The sequence below is a fragment of the Neovison vison genome, chromosome 4 (assembly GCF_020171115.1).
Source record: "Neovison vison isolate M4711 chromosome 4, ASM_NN_V1, whole genome shotgun sequence".
NCBI lineage: Eukaryota > Metazoa > Chordata > Mammalia > Carnivora > Mustelidae > Neogale > Neogale vison.
Window position 1 is genome coordinate 39,071,687 of NC_058094.1, and position 20,882 is coordinate 39,092,568.

Here is a 20,882-nt window from a genome sequence, read left to right on the forward strand (position 1 = left end):
TAATGCATCTTCTCAACCACTAGTACACTCAAACTTCACAGGCACCCCCACAGCATGTTTTCTTAACCATTACTGCTGGTTATTAAATGGAAAAACAAACAAACAAACAAGGCTCTGGCCACACGGACAGAAACAGCAGTGAGAGAAGTGAACTCTGACTCAACATCTCAAGGTAAAGCATTTCTAAGACAAAGGAAAACGCCTACAAAGTTAAAATGCCTCCAAGAGCACTAGGAGGTTCTGGCTTCTGCGCTGGTAATGGCAGAAAGCAGTGTGGTCAACCAACCCCCCTACATGTAAAAATGGTAAAATCTGCACTAAGATATACACGCAATTTGAAAGCATGAGGGAGGGACCAAAACAAGCAGAAATTAAAGAAAAGTCTGCCTTAAAAAGAAAAGAGAAAAAAAAAAGTCTGCCTTTGGAAGACAAATTGTCAGGAACAGGGGTTTGAGAGTTTGCAACCTTTTGCCAGGTAGGGCAAGGGACCATATTCAGGGCCCACGGAGAAGCCACAATGTTGGGGTGAGGAGAGCAAACTGGAGAGGCAGGAAGCCTCAATATGCACGTATAAAATCCGCCCCCATCCCAAGCACTGAGCACCACAGTAGGAACGCGTTCAGTTCATGGGAAAAATGCGGACCCAGACGACTCCCAATGGATCATCGTTTCACTCCTCTTCCTATTACCTGCTTCAAAAGACTATTCTCTCTAACTGCAGCTTCTTTGAGCTTATCGAAGCTTGGCTGTTTAAGAACTGGGTAATTTTAGGCCAACATAAAGACAACAAAAGATGTTAGGAATTGAAAGTTCAAAGCATAGTAATGATTCAGAAACTTTCTACTTCGTAGCTACACACAAGCACCAAGTGCAGTGATGTTTTTATCATCAGGTTCACAAAGATGAAAAAGAGGAGGCAGCACTCAACTGCTGAGGGCGTAGCAAATAGTGCTCTTGGGGTGCCGGTCACCTCATCTCCGGGGGAGCTGTTGGATACCCCAAAAGAAGACCTCCAATTATGCACACCCTCTAATTTTAAGAAATGTTGTCTGGAAGAAATACATACATAAGTATATGAAAGATGTCGTCAAAAAAATAAGAGCACTATTGAGTGAGAAAGCAGAAACTGTCTTAATGTCCAAAAATAAGTACTTCATTAAACATTGATAAATTCATATACCAGATTGTGAGAGAACACTGTTAAGACTGTATTACATTGTAAAAACAAATTACAGAACAATGTGCACATTGTAATGGCAAATGCAGTATCCAACCCACTACCTAACGTGGTGAATGTATTCCCCGCCAAATGGATTTTGGAGTGACCCTTTGGCCTGAGGGAAGGTGGCTACTATTTCTCTCTCACACAGATAAAAGAAACGGAACTGTTAGGCAATCAAAAGGCAGTTCAGAAATATAAAGCAACATAAAGAACACAAGTTTGCTTACTTTCTTAGCATTCATGAATACACTGAACAGTTATCTAGGCTGTAAGTAAAATCTTCATGCTTACCTTAAAAGTCAAGATAATGCTGATGAACAGAAGAATAATAAGGACCAAACAGGTAGGATTCACGGACATGATATCATCTCTGTAGGGAAAATTCGGAGGCTGCAAATAAAAAGTGCCTCGTTAACAAATTTCATTAATCATTCCAGATTAGACCCCTTAGGCATTAACCAGATATGCTTATTAAAAAGCAATTAGTTAAAGCAGACAGTTATTATTTAAGACCACTACACACTTCCTAGCCCACTTCTAATGAAACAGTGACAGTATATAGAGAAAGGCCAGTGTGCTCGTAATTCCACAGTAACTCGTGAAAAGTCAAGTCAGAGAAGATTCGCGAGGCTTGGAAATGTAACTGTGCCCTCCTTACTGCACAGAAAGTCAGAAGTCAGTAGTTCTCCATCCGCCTATGACACTGAGATTTGCCGCAAATGGCGGACCACACTAAGGGGCTTGCACAGGGCAAGGAGGGAAAACCTATTAAAACAGTCTTATTCATACAGAGCATTTTTTTGCTGATGTTTTGTCTCAAGGAGCAGAATCTTTTACACTAGTAGGTATTTATAGCATTTAAAAAAAAAAAAAAAAGATGATGATGATCAAGTCCTACCATCTGGCCATATTAACTATCAGGTCAAAGGAAACCTTTTTAAGGAGGCTCCGAACCAGCTCCTGTGGTTGGGAGCGGCCGGACAGCCCACTGGAAGCCCTCCACGTCCCCAGCCGGGAGTGTGGTGCAGGGACAGCACCGCCAGCTGCCACATCCCCCTAACCTCTTCCTCATCATCGAATCCACGGCTTTGGACTCCACATAAGCAGTATTTTGAGATGTAACAAAGAGGTTCCAAATGTTAAAGGAGAATGGAAAGAAACTTCTCCTCCCCACGGTCAACATCACCTAATGGTTTTCAATCTCCACTTACTTTGGGCCAAAACCCGAAGAGATAAAAAATCTGAGTCATTCTTTGTGATCAGCTCATGAGACTGGTCCTTCCCCTTACAGACTGGAAGGGTTTGCGTACTGCTAATCTTACAGGTAAGAATAAAACAACTTGGTGTCAACTTGGTGTCAATTCCTAAGATCAACACAAATCATACTGTTTCTGTGTCTAATTTAAAAAAAAAAGGGATTAAAGTGGAAGTACGTGGCTCCTTCCACAAAGACCTCCACACTCCTTCCCCTCAGAAAAGTGAACACAGTTTCTACATCAAGAGCTGTGAAACAGAGGCGCAATTTATTTTGACTGCATTTTACAAGAACATGCATGAGGAGAACAGGCGTTCATGTGAAGAGTTGATCTCCCCCCACCTCAGGTAAGCGTCCCTTCAGACACGGCAACCTGTCAGTGGGCCTCGCTGTCTGTCCACGCAGCTTTACCTTCGTCCTTAGGCAACCTCATCATGCCTGTGCCTCACGCCTTCAGATCAAACTGATTTTTAAGTAGAACATACTGAAGACATTCACTTGGATGATTTGGTTTGTAATTACAAATAAAAGATGGTGATTTTATTTCATTTTTGTACTCATATTGTGCTTGCTATCAGTATCACCAACATCATCATTTTACCACTGGTGGCTCTAAAGCAAGTAAGTATGAAGTGACTGAGCAGCATGGGGTATGGCAGAAAGTCGAGGTAGCCATCTGAGTGTTCTCAAGGCTCGCCTCCACGTTCCATGCTTTCTGCTTCTTGTAAGTCTCCGCAATACACAGATGGAGCAAACAACACACGCTTCAAGGGGTCACAGGGCCACCACGGGGCTTTTCTTGGCAGCTCCTAACTCGGCACCACCCTTTCCTGGCCCCTCACGTGACAGACTATGGGGAGGTCAAGTCTCCTCCACATGTCCAAGGTTGACTGGAGGAGTCCGGCACTGGGTCATCATTACAGAATAAAAACATAAGTGCTTAAAGACTGAGGTCATTCTCCTAACTGCTCATCACAGAGAAACCCTCTCAGGCAGAAATGCTCCAGCTCTACCGTAAGAGAGAATACAGAGTAGCACACGGGAAATACACAATATTTTTTTTCTTGACACTACAGGATACCAAAACACAGACCTGTTTTCTAAAGCAAAGGGAAGCTGTTGCTAACAGCTTAAGAATGACAATCGCAACAGCAGTGGCAACAGAACACTTTTAAGGAGCAAAAAACACTAGAGGCTTTCCAGTTGGCTCTTCTAGGTCTGTTGAGTACTGGATACGCAACCTGGGTGTGCCAGCCGTGAGATCACAAACTCCAGCTGCCACCATTCCTCCCTGCCCTCCCTTTTCCACTGAACTTCTGGCCTCCGCTGTCATGTCAAATCCCCAGCCTTGAACCTCCCATCCCAGAAAAACCCTGCTCCGTCCCCCATGCTCACAAACTATGCAAACTTCTAAAGAGTCAACATTCTCTCCCTTTGAAACATGCTAAGATTTTGAAGAAATTAAATTTTAAGGCACAGTCACAATCTTAACAAAGGTGAGAGATACAAAGGCAGAGGATTACATTCTCCCCCAGCTTCTGAATACCCAGCTACCCAGGTTTGCTCAGATGGTCACAAAGAACATTTAACAGAAAACGAGGCCTAAAGAGATGCTTGAGCAGGAAAGGGTTCTATGGCCAAATAAGTTTGGGAACCAGTGTCCAGTACAGTTCCACTTCCTCCGTGCAAGAGCAGAGGCAAAAAAACGATCCTCTGCTGATAACTGAGCAAGTAAGAATTAGTAACTAGTTTATTATTTGCGTAGGTACATCTAATACAGTCCTCGCAGCCCGCCCCCTATCAACCTCAAGAAGTTATGTTGTTCCAAAAAGCATTCTAAGAAACCAGAAACCTAAAAGATAACACTCAAAAATCTCTAATCGGTAACTCAGATGCAAGTGGAAAAACCCCAAATTCGTGTGTGTGTGTGTGAGTGTGTGTGTGTGCACACACAACCAGATCCTGAAGGGAACAGCGATGGGGATGGCCACATACCAGCTGTCGTATGTACTCCTGAATGGAGTTGGGATAAACAAGCACAGTGACGGCAACCAAGGTGTTGAGGGCGAAATCAAAGATCTGGTAACAGAAGAACGGGATGATCCAGGCAGCACGTTGCTAAATATGAGAGAAAAGATGATGTTGTTGCGTTCAGTTATCATAAAATGCTATTTTTTCCCAATTCAGACAAATCGTTTCTTCCTCTGAAGGGAAGAGGAGGACAAGAACGATACGCCAGGTCCTGAGGACAACTGGTCAACCACACCAAGGAGCTTAACCAACAGGCCTCCGTGAACACTTCTGGTTTTCCACAGCACTGGTTTTCCACAGAATAATAATACGAGACTGAAACTTCAAAGGCTCTTAGAGGAAACTGAGAATCACTTTTTCCTTCTCACAAGTAGCTACCCAGGCTACAAGGGTAAGGGACCAAGGAGAAGGCCCAGCCCCCTACTTCAAAGCCACTTACCTTGTACGCTCCGTAAGTGGCCATGGCACATATCAGGATCATGAGAAGAGAAATTGCAATCGCAATGCACATGTCTGCCAAAGGGTTAGGGAAGAAAGAAGAAAATCAGTAGGAGATCCACTGTTTTCACAACTTGTCTTTCCTCAAAGGCATTTTGTTTATAAAACAATTGTAAGCGAGAATTTAATTATTAAGTCAAACACCCAGAGCTCTTCTGGAATTTGAAAAAGTTACAGTTAATGGATATAAAATGTCTAAAAGGCATTCTCCCTAAATCACGTGTCTACAGATAACATGCTGACTTGCACGTAAGTTTATTTTGAAAATGGGAAAGAGAGATTGGTTACGTATGTTTAAAAAAAAAAAAAAGTTTTGGAATTCTGGTTCACTGAACAAGATCTATAATAAATCAGGTAGTTTTGAAACATGAGTGTCTCACTTGTATTTTATAAACTCGTGTGTCTTGTGCCCTTATTAAAATCCTCCACTGGGGGCACTAGGGTAGCTCCATCCATTAAGTGTCTGCCTTCTGCTCAGGTCATGATCCCAGAGTCCTGGGATTGAGTCACACGTTGGGTTCCTTGATCAGCAGAGAGTCTGCTTCTCCCTCTCCCCTCCTCCCATTTATTCTGTTTCTCTCTCAAATAAATAATATATTTTAAAAATAAATAAATAAAGCCCTCCACTGCCTTCCCATCTCATTTAAAATAAAATATCAATTTCTTATCACAGCCTTTATGTCTGTATTTCTTCTAGAGCATGTCTACCTCTCCAATCTCGTCTCTTACTTTCCCACTTCCTACAATCCAGCCACACCACTTGGTTCCCTAAGTACAACGAGGAGAACATCCCATCATGGGGCCTTGCATCTGCAGTTCCCGCTGACTAGAGGCAACATCACTCACATTTTCACGGGACTAGCTCTGCCTTTTTATTTTGTTTAAGATTCTATTTACTTGAGGGGGAGAGAGAGAGTACGCACACAAGTTGGCGGGGGGGTGCAGAGAGGGAACCTGAAGGGGGCTGGATCCCAGGACCCTGAGATCATGACTGGAACCCAGACACCCACCCCTAGCTCTGCCTTTTTAATCATTCAGGCCATAGCTCAGACATCAACATCTCCAACAGCTTTTCCCTGAGTATTATAGGTAAGGCAGCCCTCACACTTCCTCCCCAGTTGGTATCGGATTTTCTTTCTTTTTTTTCTTTTAACATTTTATTTATTTATTTGACAGAGTGAGAGAGATCACAAGTAGGCAGAGGGAGGGAAGCAGGCTCCCCACCTAGCAGAGAGCCCAATGCGGGGCTCATTCCCAAGACCCTGAGATCATGACCTCAGCCCAAGGCAGAGGCTTAACCCACTGAGCCACCGAGGCGTCCCAATGTCGTACCCAGTGTCGTATTCTCTTTACAGCACTTATCACTACTATCTTACGTCTGTTGTGTATTGTCTGTCTCCCCATGCAAGAGCCCTTCTGGGGGAAAGAACTCTCTTTATCTTGTTTACTCCTACAACCCAACACACAGGTGGGGATAGATGCCCACCCCAGTGGCCACTAGCCACAGGGAGGCACTGAGCACTTGCAGCGGGCTCAATCTGAATTAAGATGTGCTATAAAATTAAAATGTACTCAGAGGGGCGCCTGGGTGGCTCAGTGGGCTAAGCCGCTGCCTTCGGCTTGGGTCATGATCTCAGGGTCCTGGGATCGAGTCCCGCATCAGGCTCTCTGCTCAGCAGGGAGCCTGCTTCCTCCTCTGTCTCTGCCTGTCTCTCTGCCTACTTGTGATCTCTCTCTCTCTCTCTCTCTCTGTCAAATAAATAAATAAATAAATCTTACCAAAAAAATAAATAAATAAAATGTACCCAGAATTCCAGGTCCTGGTTTTTTAAAAAAAAAAGTGAAGTATCTTATTAGTAATTTTTTTATGATTACATGCTAAAATATTTTGGATATACTGCGCTAACTAAGATAAATTTATTGAAGTTTATTTCGCCTGTGTTTTTAAATGCGGCTGCTAGGAAATTTTAAATTCCATTATGTGTTTGCACTCTATTTCTATCGAACAGTGCCGATCTGGAACAATGCCTGTCATCACAGCAGAGACCATTTATTCAAGAGGTCATGTTACCGCATCTTTAGGGATTCAGATGACGACACCGGACTGGGGTTCCCGGGTGGGGTGCTCACAAAAACCCACGCTGTAAAGATCCGTACAGTGCTGACAGTGCCGAGGCCCTTCACAGACACCTCATTTAGTACTCCTAACTCTGAGACAGACCTGTTCCCACCGAGCGCACTGCACAACCAGGCTCGGAGCGTATGTGACTTGCTGAGACAGTACTTGCATCAAAAGGCCGAACCTGACTAATCCTCGCTTGGTGGATTTCAGATCTTTGCCTCTTTGTGCTAAGACTCTGCAGCTTCCACTTCAGCTCTGAATGCTGACCAATGACCTAACCTGGCCTGTCACTTCCTACAGGTATTTCTCCAAAGGAAAACATTCCACTTCTAGAACCTTCCTCTCTGTATCCTCAGCTTTAGAGATGAGAGGACATTTTAAGTAGGAGGTCTATATAAAATGCAGATGTATCAAAAAAGACCATTCGCCATCTTAAGAAAAAAAAACAACTCGAAGCCTCCTGAGATTAATCTACAGATTTAGTGCAATAAAATTCATAATGATGCTGGTCACTGTAATTAAAGGAATGAAAGTCTAATTCTCAAATAAGGAAAAAAAAAGAAATCACTCAGAGGGTGATTAGCCCTAGCTAGTACTTAAAAGATCATGGTTTCTGCGGTGTCTGGGTGGCTCAGTGGGTTGAGCCTCTGCCTTCGGCTCAAGTCACGATCCCAGGGTCCTGGGATGGAGCCCCACGGCAGGCTCCCTTTTCTGCGGACAGTCTGCTTCTCCCCTTTCTGCCCCTCTCCCCTTCTCGTGTTCTCTCTCACTTCCGCTCTTTCTCTCTCTCAAGGAAATAAATAAAATCTCTAAAAAAAAAAAAAAAAACATGATTTCTTTCAGAATACATACATATTTTGTCGTTAATAATTTTTATGCTACATTAACTTAGCTTTTTCCCTCTAGTGAGGTAAAAGATACCTACAAGGAAGTTAATGTATGCCTCACAGCATCCTCCCAGATTAGTGGGGGAATAAACCTGAATGCATTTTTCATGCAAAATGAAGCTCAAGAGGCTGACCTAACCCCTTACAGGCAAAGGTCAAGCCTCTCTGTAGGGAGCCACATATGTAAATACACACGGATGCATTCTAGTGCCTTTGTTTGCATGTGAAGCAATGAAGCAGTGAGGGTTATCAGGTTCCTCGTGCCTACAGAAAGCTATGACCAGAGTGGGATGTCCATCATCTATCTGCTTTGTTTCCCCACTTCATAGATATGCTTTCTTTCCTCACTGAACTGGGCTGTTGTGTTATTTCATTTAATCCCTATAAGAAACCTAAGAGATAATAAGTACTAATATTATCCCCATTTAAGATAAGAAAAAGATGGCTCAGAGAAGGCAAGTAATTTACCCAAGGCTGCCCAGCTAGTAAGTGGGGTATTCTTCCCAAGCAGTCTAACCCCCCAGTCAACTCTCTCAGGCAGTATGGGGCCCAGCTGGGAAGGAGGTAGATCACAGTGACGCAGGTCAAAGTGCAGGGAAAGCCACACAGCAGCCCTCCAAGGAGCTGGACATCAGTATGTACTTGCTATGTGCAAAACCGATCTGAATTTATAGTGACCTTTGAAACCTGCATTCAGGCAAAAGTTTATTATTTTCTTGCCAACTGAGACAGTTTCCAAATTCTGTATAAGCATATTTTATAATGAGAAAAACATTAATTTAGGGGGACCTGGGTGGCTCAGTGGGTTAAAGCCTATGCCTTCCACTCAGGTCATGATCTCAGGGTCCCGGGATCAAACCCTAAATCAAGCTCTCTGCTCAGCAGGGAGCCTGCTTCCCTGCACTCTCTCTGCTGACTTTCTGACTACTTGTGATCTCTCTTTGTCAAATAAATAAATAAAATCTTTTAAAAAGATTTTAATTTAATTTTAAAAAAGAAAGAAAAACATTAATTTAACAGAAGCCAGCCCATTTAGAGGATATTTGCTACTTCATGGATCTTTTTTTTTTTTTTTTTTAAGATTTTTATTTATTTATTTGAGAGAGAGACAGTGAGAGAGAGCACGAGCGAGAAGGTCAGAGAGCGAAGCAGACTCCCCATGGAGCTGGGAGCCCGATGTGGGACTCGATCCCGGGACTCCGGGATCATGACCTGAGCCGAAGGCAGTCGTCCAACCAACTGAGCCACCCAGGCGTCCCGTACTTCATGGATCTTAAACGAGATAGATAGATAGACAAACTCAAAGCTGTATACAAAAATTTTAAATATTAGTGTAACCACAAAAATTGATATAACCTGCATATCCTACTCTGAAGTAAAAAGAAACTCCAGAACTAAATCTCACATAATCATAAACAATGTTTAAATGTACATTTTTCTGAAGGAAGAGAAATTTATTTTTTTGAAGATATTTATTTATCTGACACAGAGAAAGCATAAGCAGTGGGAGCTGTAGAAGAGGGGGGAGAAGCAACCCCAGGGCTCAATCCCTGAGATCATGACCTGAGCTGAAGGCAAACACTTAACCAACTGAGCCACCCGGGTGCCCTGTCAAAGAAGAGAAATTTAAAAGGCACAAATAAAAGTTGTAATAGGTATCCTATTACCCAGCACAATGACACACTACTTACAATTATGAAAATGTTAATTTGAGATGAGAAAATTTTCAATATTCTGTTCGTACAAATTATTATACCAACCACACTGACCAGACTGAATATATGACAAGCATGTGAAATCCCTTAGGTAGAATCAAAGTGTAAACTGAATAAAACCACAGAGCGGGCTAAGATAAAGCAGGTTCACGTGCCTTCTCTCCTAGCAAATGAGAGCACAGGTTGATTCCTCTGAAATAATGCATAGGGCACCATGGTGAACATGAATTACTCTGAGGGATTAGAATTCCTTTATTTTTATTTATCTTATTTATTTAAGCAGGTTCCACACCCAGCGTGGAGCCCAACACAGGACTTGAACTCCCGACCCTAAGATCGAGACAAGAGCTGAGATCAAAAGCTGGACGCTTAACTGACTGAGCCACCCAAGAGCCCCTATAATTCATTCCTTTTATTTTTAATTCATTCCTTTTAATTATGTCATGTAAATGAGGTTATTATTCTAATATTCGTAATAAAAATTACGATCAGTAATAGTACTGTTCAGTGACAGGGACAACCTTTACTTATTCTTGGCACAAGGAGCTCCCAGTAGCAATCTAGTCCGAGCACACTGTCCTCACGTTGTTCCCTAAATTAAATTCCTGCTTTAATAATGCAGTTCTAATTTGAAAAGGATCCCAAGAAAAGCTACACCACAGGCCACAGAAGGCTAATTAGACCATGTTTTCTGATACTTAGTCAATCATTGAAACAGAATAGGCATGTAAAGGAGTTCTCTGAAATGCCTTTCTCTTTCTTTCTAAGTCACTGTATTGTCAATTATTGGTGAGACTGAGTATTTTTTCCCAAGTAATTACCCAGATCTCCCATTTATTTCTTCTGCTCCTTTCCCCTCACTTTTTCCTATTTGAGCTGGGTTTCTATCTCTTATAACTGCAAGTATTCTCCTAATGCAATCTGTTATGGTTCCTAAGTATATTAAGAACAATCCCTTTTTGTCTATCATCAATGTTGCCAAGTCATTTTCCCCATTTCTTTCTTTCAACATTACTATGCTGACCTCTGATACAAAAAAAGGTGTATGTAGGCCTTGTTGGTATGTGTGTTTTCATATGATTCAAATAATTTCTTGCATTGTGGTCTCTTGGCCTTAATGTCATGGAATGCCTTTATGTTTAAATACCCTTATTTCTAATTCCACTTTCCCTTATATCTCTTCAATTTGGTTCTTTTTCCATAGAACTTAAGAGCTAGCTAACCTAGCTAGATAACTATCTATCTAGCTAGATTCATGTTCCCATCTTACTTCCGTAGTCATAAGTTATTGTTTCGTCTCAAGTTTCTCTCCTTTTTGGCCACATTCCTGGCACTGCAGTTTATGAAAACCAACACTATCTGGGGTCTATTCTCACTGTTAGGTTTAGAGAATTATTCTGAGATGGATCTGCAGCAACACTATGAGCTACCGACGCAAAATACGAAGCTCTGAATGCCCAGGGGGGCAAAGAGAAAACACAGGTTCAGCAAGTCCATACTATATAAGGTCCCACATTCTAAAACTGAAAAGCTTGGGGAGGAGGACGCAATTAGGCACTAGTTTTATTCCATTAAAATTACACTTTTTGTGGGACGCCTGGGTGGCGCAGTTGGTTAAACGACTGCCTCCGGCTCAGGGCGTGATCCTGGAGTCCCGGGATCCAGTCCCACATCGGGCTCCCAGCTCCATGGGGAGTCTGCTTCTCCCTCTGACCTTCTCCTCGCTCATGCTCTCTCTCACTGTCTCTCTCTCTCAAATAAATAAAATAAAATCTTAAAAAAAAAAAAAAAAAAAAGAGTAAAATTACACTTTTTGTTATGTGTGTGGCAACTGTTTACAACTTTTTATTGAAGCAGATTCAGACGGAAGAGTTTTTGGTAAACTAATTTACAACTTAATTTTTACTTTAATTAAATTAAATTTAATTTAACTTTACCTTTAATTTTTTTAAGGGTTTTTTATTTGACAGACAGAGATCACGAGTAGGCAGAGAGATGGTGGGGGGGGGCAGGCTCCCTGCTGAGCAGAGAGCCTAATGTGGGGCTTGATCCCAGGACCCTGAGGATCATGACCTGATCATGACCTGAGCCAAAGGCAGAGGCTTAACCCACTGAGCTACCTAGGCACCTACAACTTTATTCTTAAACTCAGCATTTATTTTCTGTATACTCAACAGGTGTGTAATATGAAATAAACACCATTAAGGACATAATCTAGAGAACCTCTAGATTCCTCTCCTCTGATGCTCAGCATCTACTGGGGAGGGAGGAAGAATTCAAGAGGAGGTAACTGACAAAGAGCTAAGGGAGGTCAGAGGGCGCAGTATTATTTTCAGGAAAGGGGAATAAAGAATTTATTGGAGGACATGATTATTTGGAGAGGGTTGTTTTCTTCCTCATTTTTTTTTTTTGAGATTTAATTCAAATGCCATAAAAATTACTCTTTAGGGGCGCCTGGGTGGCTCAGTGGGTTAAGCCGCTGCCTTTGGCTTGGGTCATGATCTCGGGGTCCTGGGATCGAGTCCCGCATCAGGCTCTCTGCTCAGCAGGGAGCCTGCTAACCTCTCTCTCTCTGCCTGCCTCTCCATCTACTTGTGATTTCTCTCTGTCAAATAAATACATAAAATCTTTAAAAAAAAAAAATTACTCTTTAAAACCATGTATATAGTTCAGTGAGTTTTTGGTATAATCACAAAGCTGCACAGTTCATTACCACTAATCCCAGAATATTTTCACTCTTCCAAAAAAATCCCCCATACCCTCAGCAGTCACTCCCCATTCCCCCTTCCTCCTCTAAGATACGGAAATTAGCTCTTGCCAGCTATATGCTTATACTGAGATATATACTGACATAATTAAGTCTCTATCTAAAAATAGAACCAGGGCACCTGGCTGACTCAGTCAGTGGAGCAAGGGACTCTTGATCTCGGGGATGTAAAACTGAGCCCCACAGGGACGCCTGGGTGGCGCAGTTGGTTAAACGACTGCCTCCGGCTCAGGGCGTGATCCTGGAGTCCCGGGATCAAGTCCCACATCAGGCTCCCAGCTCCATGGGGAGTCTGCTTCGCTCTCTGACCTTCTCCTCGCTCATTCTCTCTCTCACTGTCTCTCTCTCTCAAATAAATAAAATAAAATCTTAAAAAAAAAAAAAAAAAAACTGAGCCCCACATTGGTTATATAGTTTATGTAAAAATGAAATCTTAAAAAAAAAAAAAAGAATGAGAAAGAAAAACTAATAAACATCATTTACATTTTTTTGGTGCGATTATGTTCACCAGAGAACCAAGATACATATGTGTCTAGACCACACGGTGAAGAAAGCAAAAGAACTTTATTTTTAAAATTTTAAAGACATTTAATGAAAAAATATGAATCATCTATGGATTTAATGGAATCCCTATTAAACTACAAAATTTTTCACAGACCTAGGAAAAAAAAACCCTAAAATTTATATGGAACCACAAAAGAGCCCAAATAGCCAAAGCAATCTTGAAAAAGAAAAACAAAGCTGGAGGCATCCCCATTCCACTCTTCAAATTATACTACATAATATAGTACTGGCACAACCACAGACCCATAGATCAATAGAACAGAATAGAAAACCCAGAAACCCACAGTTATATGGTTAATTAATTTTCAACAAAGCAGAAAATAGTATCTAATGGAAAAAAGACAGTCTCTTCAACAAATGGTGTTGGGAACACTGGACAGCTACATGCAAAAGAATGAAACTGGACCACTTTCTTACACTATACGCAAAGATAAACTCAAAATGGATCAGGAGCTAAATGTGAGACCTGAAACCATTAAAATCCTTGAGGAGAACACAGGCAGTAATTTCTCTGTCATCGGCTGTAGCAATGCTTTTCTAGATACATCTCCTGAGGCAAGGGAAGCAAAAGATAAACTACTGGGACTATGTCAAAATAAAAAGTTTCTGCACAGTGCAACAATAACAAAACTAAAAACGGGAGAAGGTATCTGCAAATCACATATTCAATAAAGAATTAGTATCTAAAAAAAGGAACTTATCAAACTAAACATCCAAAAAACAAATAATCCAATTAAAATATGGGCAACAACATGAACAGACATTTCCCCAAAGACATCCAGATGGCCAACAGACACATAAAAAGATGCTCAATGTCACTCATCATCAGGGAAATGCAATCAAAACCAGAGTGAGATACCACCTCACACCAGTCAGAATAGCTAAAATCAACAACATATGGACCAACAAGTGTTGGTGAGGAAACCCTCATGCACTGCTGGTGGGGATGCAAACTGGTGCAGCCACTGAGGAAACCAGTATGGAGGTTCTTCAAAGTTAAAAACAGAACTCCCTGAGATCCAGTAATGGCACTACTGGCTGTTTACCTCAAGAGCACAAAAAAGAAATCAAAGGGATATATGCACCCCTATGATTACCTACATTACCTACAATAGCCAAATTGTGGAAGCAGCCAAGTGTCCGTCAACTGATGAATAGATAAAGACAATTTGGCATCGGAGTATTACTCAACGAGAAAGAGTAATATCTTGCCTGTTTACAACAACATGGATGGAGCCAGAAGTATAATGTTAAGTGAAATAAGTCAGTTACAGAAAGAAAAATACCATATGACTTCATTCACATGTGTAAGTTAAGAAACAAAACAAATTAAGTATAGGAAAACAGAGAGAGAGAGAGAGAGACAAACCCAAAAACAGAGTCCCTGAACAAACTGATGGTTACGAGGAGAAGAGGATGAGGGAATGGCTTAAACAGGTCACGGGGATTAAGGAAGGCACTTGTAATGAGCACGGGGTATTGTATGGAGGTGCTGAAACACTGTACTGTACCCCTGACACTATTATAACACTGTATGTTAAATACTGGAATTAAAATTTTAAAAAACTAATAAAAAAATAAAAACATGTACAATCCATACATATAGGAAAAGTTTTAGAAACATTACTCATGGGACACTGAAGAAGATCTGTATTAACTAGTAAGTTTTAAGTTGTAACCAGACATTTTATTTACGAACTTATTTTTAGACGCATGTAAGCCTGGGCAGGAGTGGGGCAAAGTGAGAGAGAGAATCTTAAGCAGGCTCCACATCCAGTGTGGAGCCCAACACAGGGCTCCATCTCACAACCCTGAGATCATGACCTGAGCTAAAAATCAAAGAGTTAGATACTAATCAACTGAGCCACCCAGGTGCCCCTGTAATCAGATTTTTTTTTTTGAGATTTTATTTATTTGACAGAGAGAGACGCACAGTGAAAGAGGGCACACAAGCAGGGAGGTCAGAGAGGGAGAAGCAGGCTCTCCGCTGAGCAGGGAGCTTGATGCAGGGCTCGAGCCTAAGACCCTGGGATCATGACCTGAGCCAAAGGCAGATGCTTAACGACTGAGCCACACAGGTGCCCCTGTAATCAGATATTTTAAAAGTGTTACGTATCTATGTAAATTCACTAAAACTCATTGACTTGTACGTTTTAAATGGGTTAAGTTAAAAAAAAAAAAAAAAAAAGTTTAAAAAAATAAATAAATAAATGGGTTAAGTTTAGGGTATATAAATTATTACCTCAATAATGCCATTTTTTTTTTTCTTTAAGGATTTTACTCATTTGACAAGAAAGCAAGACAGCGAGAGAAAGAACACAAGCAGGGAGAGTGGGAGAGGGAGAAGCAGGCTCCCTGCCAACCTGGGAACCCGATGCGGGGTTCCTGGGATCATAAGCATCTGCCTTCGGCTCACGGCCATCCAGGCACCCCTCAAAAATGCCATTTTTAAAAAAACGTGTAACTAGACAAAATACCACATGTAAGGTGTCACTTCTCCCTAGTTAATCACTAAGTTTAACATCTGTAATTAACAAATATACAACAGAACTGCCGGAGAACTGGACAAGTTGATGCTAAAGCATAGGAGAAAAAAACAAGAAAGAATAGTTGGAAGATTTCTGAAAAAGGAGGACAGATCAGGCTCACTGTATGCTATAGCATGTCTGCAGTGGGGAACTGGCACTGAGCGTTCACTCCCACCTTCTAGTGGGTCTGCCTATTCTGCCGAGGCTAGAAACCTACAATCTGCATTTTCCAGACTTCCTTGCAGCGCGGTGCTGGAAGCAGAAAGGACTCCCCAGATAGATAGAGACACATAACGACAACCCTCTCCTCCAAACACCTCGGGCCCTGCCCATGGCCCATCCCGTCTAGTTTGAGCAGTAACCTGCGGACTCAGCTCACTGATAACCCTTCTCCTTGGTATCGGATCATCCTGGTATCTGATCAAATTCCTCAACGTGCCACTCTGGTTTGCCTTCAGCAAGAATCCTATTGAGCTGTCCAGCAACAAACTCTCCAGCCTTGCTGTTTCTACTCAATTTCTATCCACCCACCCCCAGCTGCCCCATGGCTATCATCCTTGCTGGAGGTGGAGTTGAGCTTGACCTCCTTCCCCTACTGCACAACCCCTCTTGACTAAAGTTGTCCTTACCATCTTTAAACAAGTGTCTGAGTACCTTTCTCATCAACACAATAAAACTGAAAAAGAGAGTCTCAGGAGGCAGACTATGTGAATCCAGCCTATGATTCAGCATGAAAATAAATAGTAGATCAATCAGTGATACAAATATTACTGAACTGGTCAACAGTTCAGTAAATGGCTACCTCTGAGATCAGAGGAAAGCATATGCATCAGGAAGGGACCCACTGGACTCTTTAGAAAATAAGGTAAAAATTCAACTTTTTTTTTTTTTTTTTTTTGGGTGGCTCAGTGGGTTAAGCCGCTGCTTTCGGCTCGGGTCATGGTCTCGGGGTCCTGGGATCGAGTCCCGCATTGGGCTTTCTGCACGGCAGGGAGCCTGCTTCCTCCTCTCTCTCTGCCTGCCTCTCTGCCTACTTGTGGTCTCTCTCTGTCAAATAAATAAATAAAATATTTTAAAAAAATTCAACTTCTTAAAATGAGTGGTGGGTACACAAGTTATTTGGTATTCCGTAAATACTGCTTTATACTGGGAAACCTCAGTGGCTCAGTCAGTTAAGCATCTGTCTTTGGCTCAGGTCATGATTGCAGAGTCTGGGGATCCAGCCCCTGAGCCCACATCAGGGCTCCCTGCTCAGTAGGGAGTCTGCTTCTCCCTCTCCCTCTAACCCTCCCCCCTGCTGACACTCACTCTCTCAAATGAATTTTTTAAAAAAATACTGTTTCATACCTAGTCACTATTTAAGAGATAATTCTATAAAAAATAAAAACTCCAAATTATTACTGATGAAAACAGCAAGGTAGATATTCATTGTACATTAACTTTTCTGAAAGGTTTTAATTTTTCCAAAACAAAGATGTGAAGAAAAAACAAGATCCTCACACTAAACACATGCTACATGGTAGATCACATCCTGATTTCAAACACATTGGAACTCAAACACCAATAACAAAATTCATCATTGAAGAAGCTGCAGGGGGGAAAGAACACAGAAGGAAGAGCACAGGATGCTTAAGCGAATACTTCTGGTTCCTGCGCACTCCCTGTCCAACCTGGAACCTCAAACCAATCAAAGGAATCTGCAGGGGGAGCCCCTGGGGCAGCTCACCTGGTTAAGCACTCAACTCGTCTTGCTTTCAGCTCAGGTCATGATCTCAAGGCTGTGCGATGAAGCCAGCACCGGCACTGACTCTGGCTCCACCAAGTTCAGCTAGGAAATCTGCTTCAGGATTCTTTCTCTCCCTCTGCCCCTCCCCTGCCCGCTCTCGCTCTCACTCTCTCCCTCTCTCTTTCAAATAAATAAACCTTTTTTTAAAAAAAGGAACGGACTCTAATTTTATGTATTTTTAAAGACTTTACTTATTTATTGGACAGAGAGAGTGTGTGCGTGAGTAGGGGGAGCTGCAGGCAGAGGCAGAGGGAGAGGCAGGCTCCCCACTGAGCAGAGAGCCCCCATGTGGCATTTGATCCCAGGACCCGGAGATAATGACCTGAGCAGAAGGAAGACACTTAACTGACTGAACCACCCAGGCACCCTGGCTTAACGTACGTAACTTTAAAAAAGACACTTAGCAAAGTTTTGGGGTGGGAGGGGGTTGTGAGATTTTATTGAGACAGAGACAGAGAGAGAGAAGAAATACAAGCAGGGTGAGCGGGAGAGGGAGAAGCAGGCTTCCTTACAACCTGGGAGTCCAATGCAGGGCTCAATCCCAGGACACTGAGATCATGAACTGAGCCGAAGGTGAACCACCCAGATACCCCATTAGCAAAGTTCCTTGCTCCTGTTGATGAAGTGGGGAAATGCGCACCAAGCCAACAGTCGGATTACGTGAACACCCAGGTAAGCGAGTGAATGATTGTTCTCAGATGTCTTCATTGGCCTTTCACCATCCGGTTCTCTGGCCCAGAAAGGCAGACCTGCATGGGCTATCATATCAGCAACCTCCCGTGCCCTCTGGCCTGACTGGATTCCAGTCAGCAGTCCAGACAGCAGTCAGCAGTCCAGACAGGAGAGCAGAGGCAAGGAGAGGGTGCCTTGAGTTGGCTGTGGCCCTAGACCAAGAGGCCACTCGTCTTAAAGAAGAGGTTAACCCTGTAAGAGTCTCTCATCCCCAGATCCAGTAACCACAGCCTCCCACCACTCCTTCAGGTCTAGGACGGTCTCTGTGGCTTTGATTATCCACGTCACTTCATTATCCCTAGTGGTCTTCGTACATCTACATCTTAGTTTAAAAAAAAAAAAAACTCCCTTGACAATGTTCATTGAATTATCTTTAAAAAAAAAAAAAGCAAGATGTGGTCAATGTGTAGAATATGCAACCTTTTGAGCCACGTGATTTAAAAGGTAAATACACAGATGGGAGGGTGGAGGGTGGAGAGGGGATGATGGATAATGAAAGTAAAGGGCCAGGAAGGTTCCTATGGCTCTACTTCCCCAGCTGCTGCAACATGGGTATGTCTACTACCTCAAGACTACGGGGATCCTTATGCACAGTGGACAAGCTGTGCAGACTGACTGTCAGGCTTCTATGGGGGTATGTGAACAGACAGCAGGCAGGCAGCCTGGGATCCTCTCCAAATGACAGAGCAAGGAGAGCTCTACTCTGTGATGTCAAGAGCCATATGGAGTGGCACCTGGGTGGCTCAGTGGGTTAAACCCTCTGCCTTCGGCTCGGGTCATGATCCCAGGGTCCTGGGATCGAGCCCCGCATCGGGCTCTCTGCTCAGCAGGGAGCCTGCTTCCCCCACCCCTCTCTGCTTGCGCCTCTGCGTACTTGTGATCTCTGCCAAATAAATAAAATCTTTAAATATTTTTTTTAAGAAGAGCCACATGGAAAGCCCTAGCCAATCATTCTTTTTTTTCCCTATTTCTTAGATTTTAATTAATTAATGAGAGAGAAAGAGGCATGCATGTGCTGCAGGGGATACAGACAGCGGAGGAAGGAGACAGAGAATCCCAAGTGGACTGAACACCCAGTGGGGAGCCCAACTCAGGGGTCAATCTCACAACCCTGAGATCGTGACCTGAACCAAAACCAAGAGTCAGATGCTTGGGGCACCCAAGTGGCTCAGTGGTTTAAAGCCTCTGCCTTTGACTCAGGTCATGATCTTGGGGTCCTGGGATCAAGTCCCACATTGGGCTCTCTGTTCAGTGGGAACCTGCTTCCCCCTCTCCTCTGCCTGATAATCTGCCTACTTGTGATCTCTATCAAGTAAATAAAGATCTTTTAAAAAAAAAACAACCAGGAAATTAACACTTTTATAGTACTCTTAATTAAACTACAAAAATTGTGTGAACTTATCATGTCTCCCTTTTATTGTCCTTTTTCTGTTGCAGAATCCAATCCAGCATCTCGTACTACATTTAGTTGTGTCTCTTTAGTTTCCTCCAACCTATGACAATTCCTCATTCTTTCTTAGTGTAGACAACTTGGGGGGGGGACATAAAAATATTTATTTATAAATTAGAAGTATGTATTATCACTAATATTTTTGCATCATATAACATATATAAAAATACAAATGTTAAAGGGCCAATTTTTTTTTTAAAAGAAGAAATCCTACTTTCTTTCTTTATCCCAGAGGATTCTCCCATATGCCTCGTTTTGATGTAAACAATAAATCTTACTCTACCATATCATTTTAGGAAAATACCATATGGAAAAAAGTGAGAACACATTCCCGCTCTGTCCTGGATAAAATCTGCAGATCGCCACCACCACTCCAAAAAAGATATCAACTTAAAATTGCTATTTAAAGCAATTGCTTGTACCCATTTCAAGAATTATTTAGTTCTATCCATGTGTGAGTTAAATATAGAAAGGCTTGTCAAACACAATGAACTCTGAAACTGTGGGTTGCTGGGGGGAGGGGGGGTTGGGAGAAGGGGGGTAGGGTTATGGACATTGGGGAGGGTATGTGCTTTTGGGTAAATTGGAAGGGGAGATGAACCATGAGAGACTATGGACTCTGAAAAACAATCTGAGGGGTTTGAAGTGGCGGGGGGGGTAGGAGGTTGGGGTACCAGGTGGTGGGTATTATAGAGGGCACAGCTTGCATGGAGCACTGAGTGTGGTGAAAAAATAATGAATACTGTTTTTCTGAAAATAAATAAATTGGGAAAAAAAAAAAAAACAACACAATGAACTCTGACCTAAAAAATTTGTTTTAAAAAGGAGATGGGGCACCTAGGTGGCTTAGTGGATTAGGCATCTGACTCTTGATCTCAGCTCAGGTCTTGACTTCAAGGTTGTGAGTTCAAGCTCCACATTACAGTAGCAGGGGTTGCACAGCACCTGGGTGGCTCAGTCAGTCAAGCATTAGCCTTTGGTATCAGGTCATGGTCCCAGGGAGTCTCAGGAAGAAGTCTGCTTCTCCTCCCTTTTCCCTTGCTCCTGCTCTCTCTCTTGCACACATGCACATGTTCTATCTCTCTCAAATAAATATCATTCTGTTTAAAAAAGGAGATCCAGGGGCGCCTGGGTGGCTCAGTCACTGAGCATGTCTGTCTTTGGCTCAAGTCATGCATGATCCCAGGGTCCAGGGATCGAGCCCGAGTCGGGCTTCCTGCTCCATGGAAAGCCTGCTTCTCCCTCTCTCACCCCCCTGCTGGTGTTCCCTCTCTCGCTGTTGTCTGTCAAATAAATAAAATCTTTAAAAAAAAAAAAAAAAAAGA

General features: G+C 42.6%; 1 protein-coding gene across 2 annotated transcripts in view; it reads right to left on the minus strand.

The window, feature by feature from the left end:
• Positions 1-20,882, minus strand: part of LAPTM4B (lysosomal protein transmembrane 4 beta) — an 83,614-nt gene that overhangs the window by 24,493 nt on the left and 38,239 nt on the right. For both annotated transcript variants that reach the window (XM_044245236.1, XM_044245237.1), the window contains exons 3-5: positions 4,948-5,021; positions 4,473-4,595; positions 1,514-1,612 (exon numbers count right to left, since the gene is read on the minus strand). In XM_044245236.1, the coding sequence (XP_044101171.1) occupies positions 1,514-1,612; positions 4,473-4,595; positions 4,948-5,021 (296 nt within the window). The remainder of the gene's footprint in view (positions 1-1,513; positions 1,613-4,472; positions 4,596-4,947; positions 5,022-20,882) is intronic.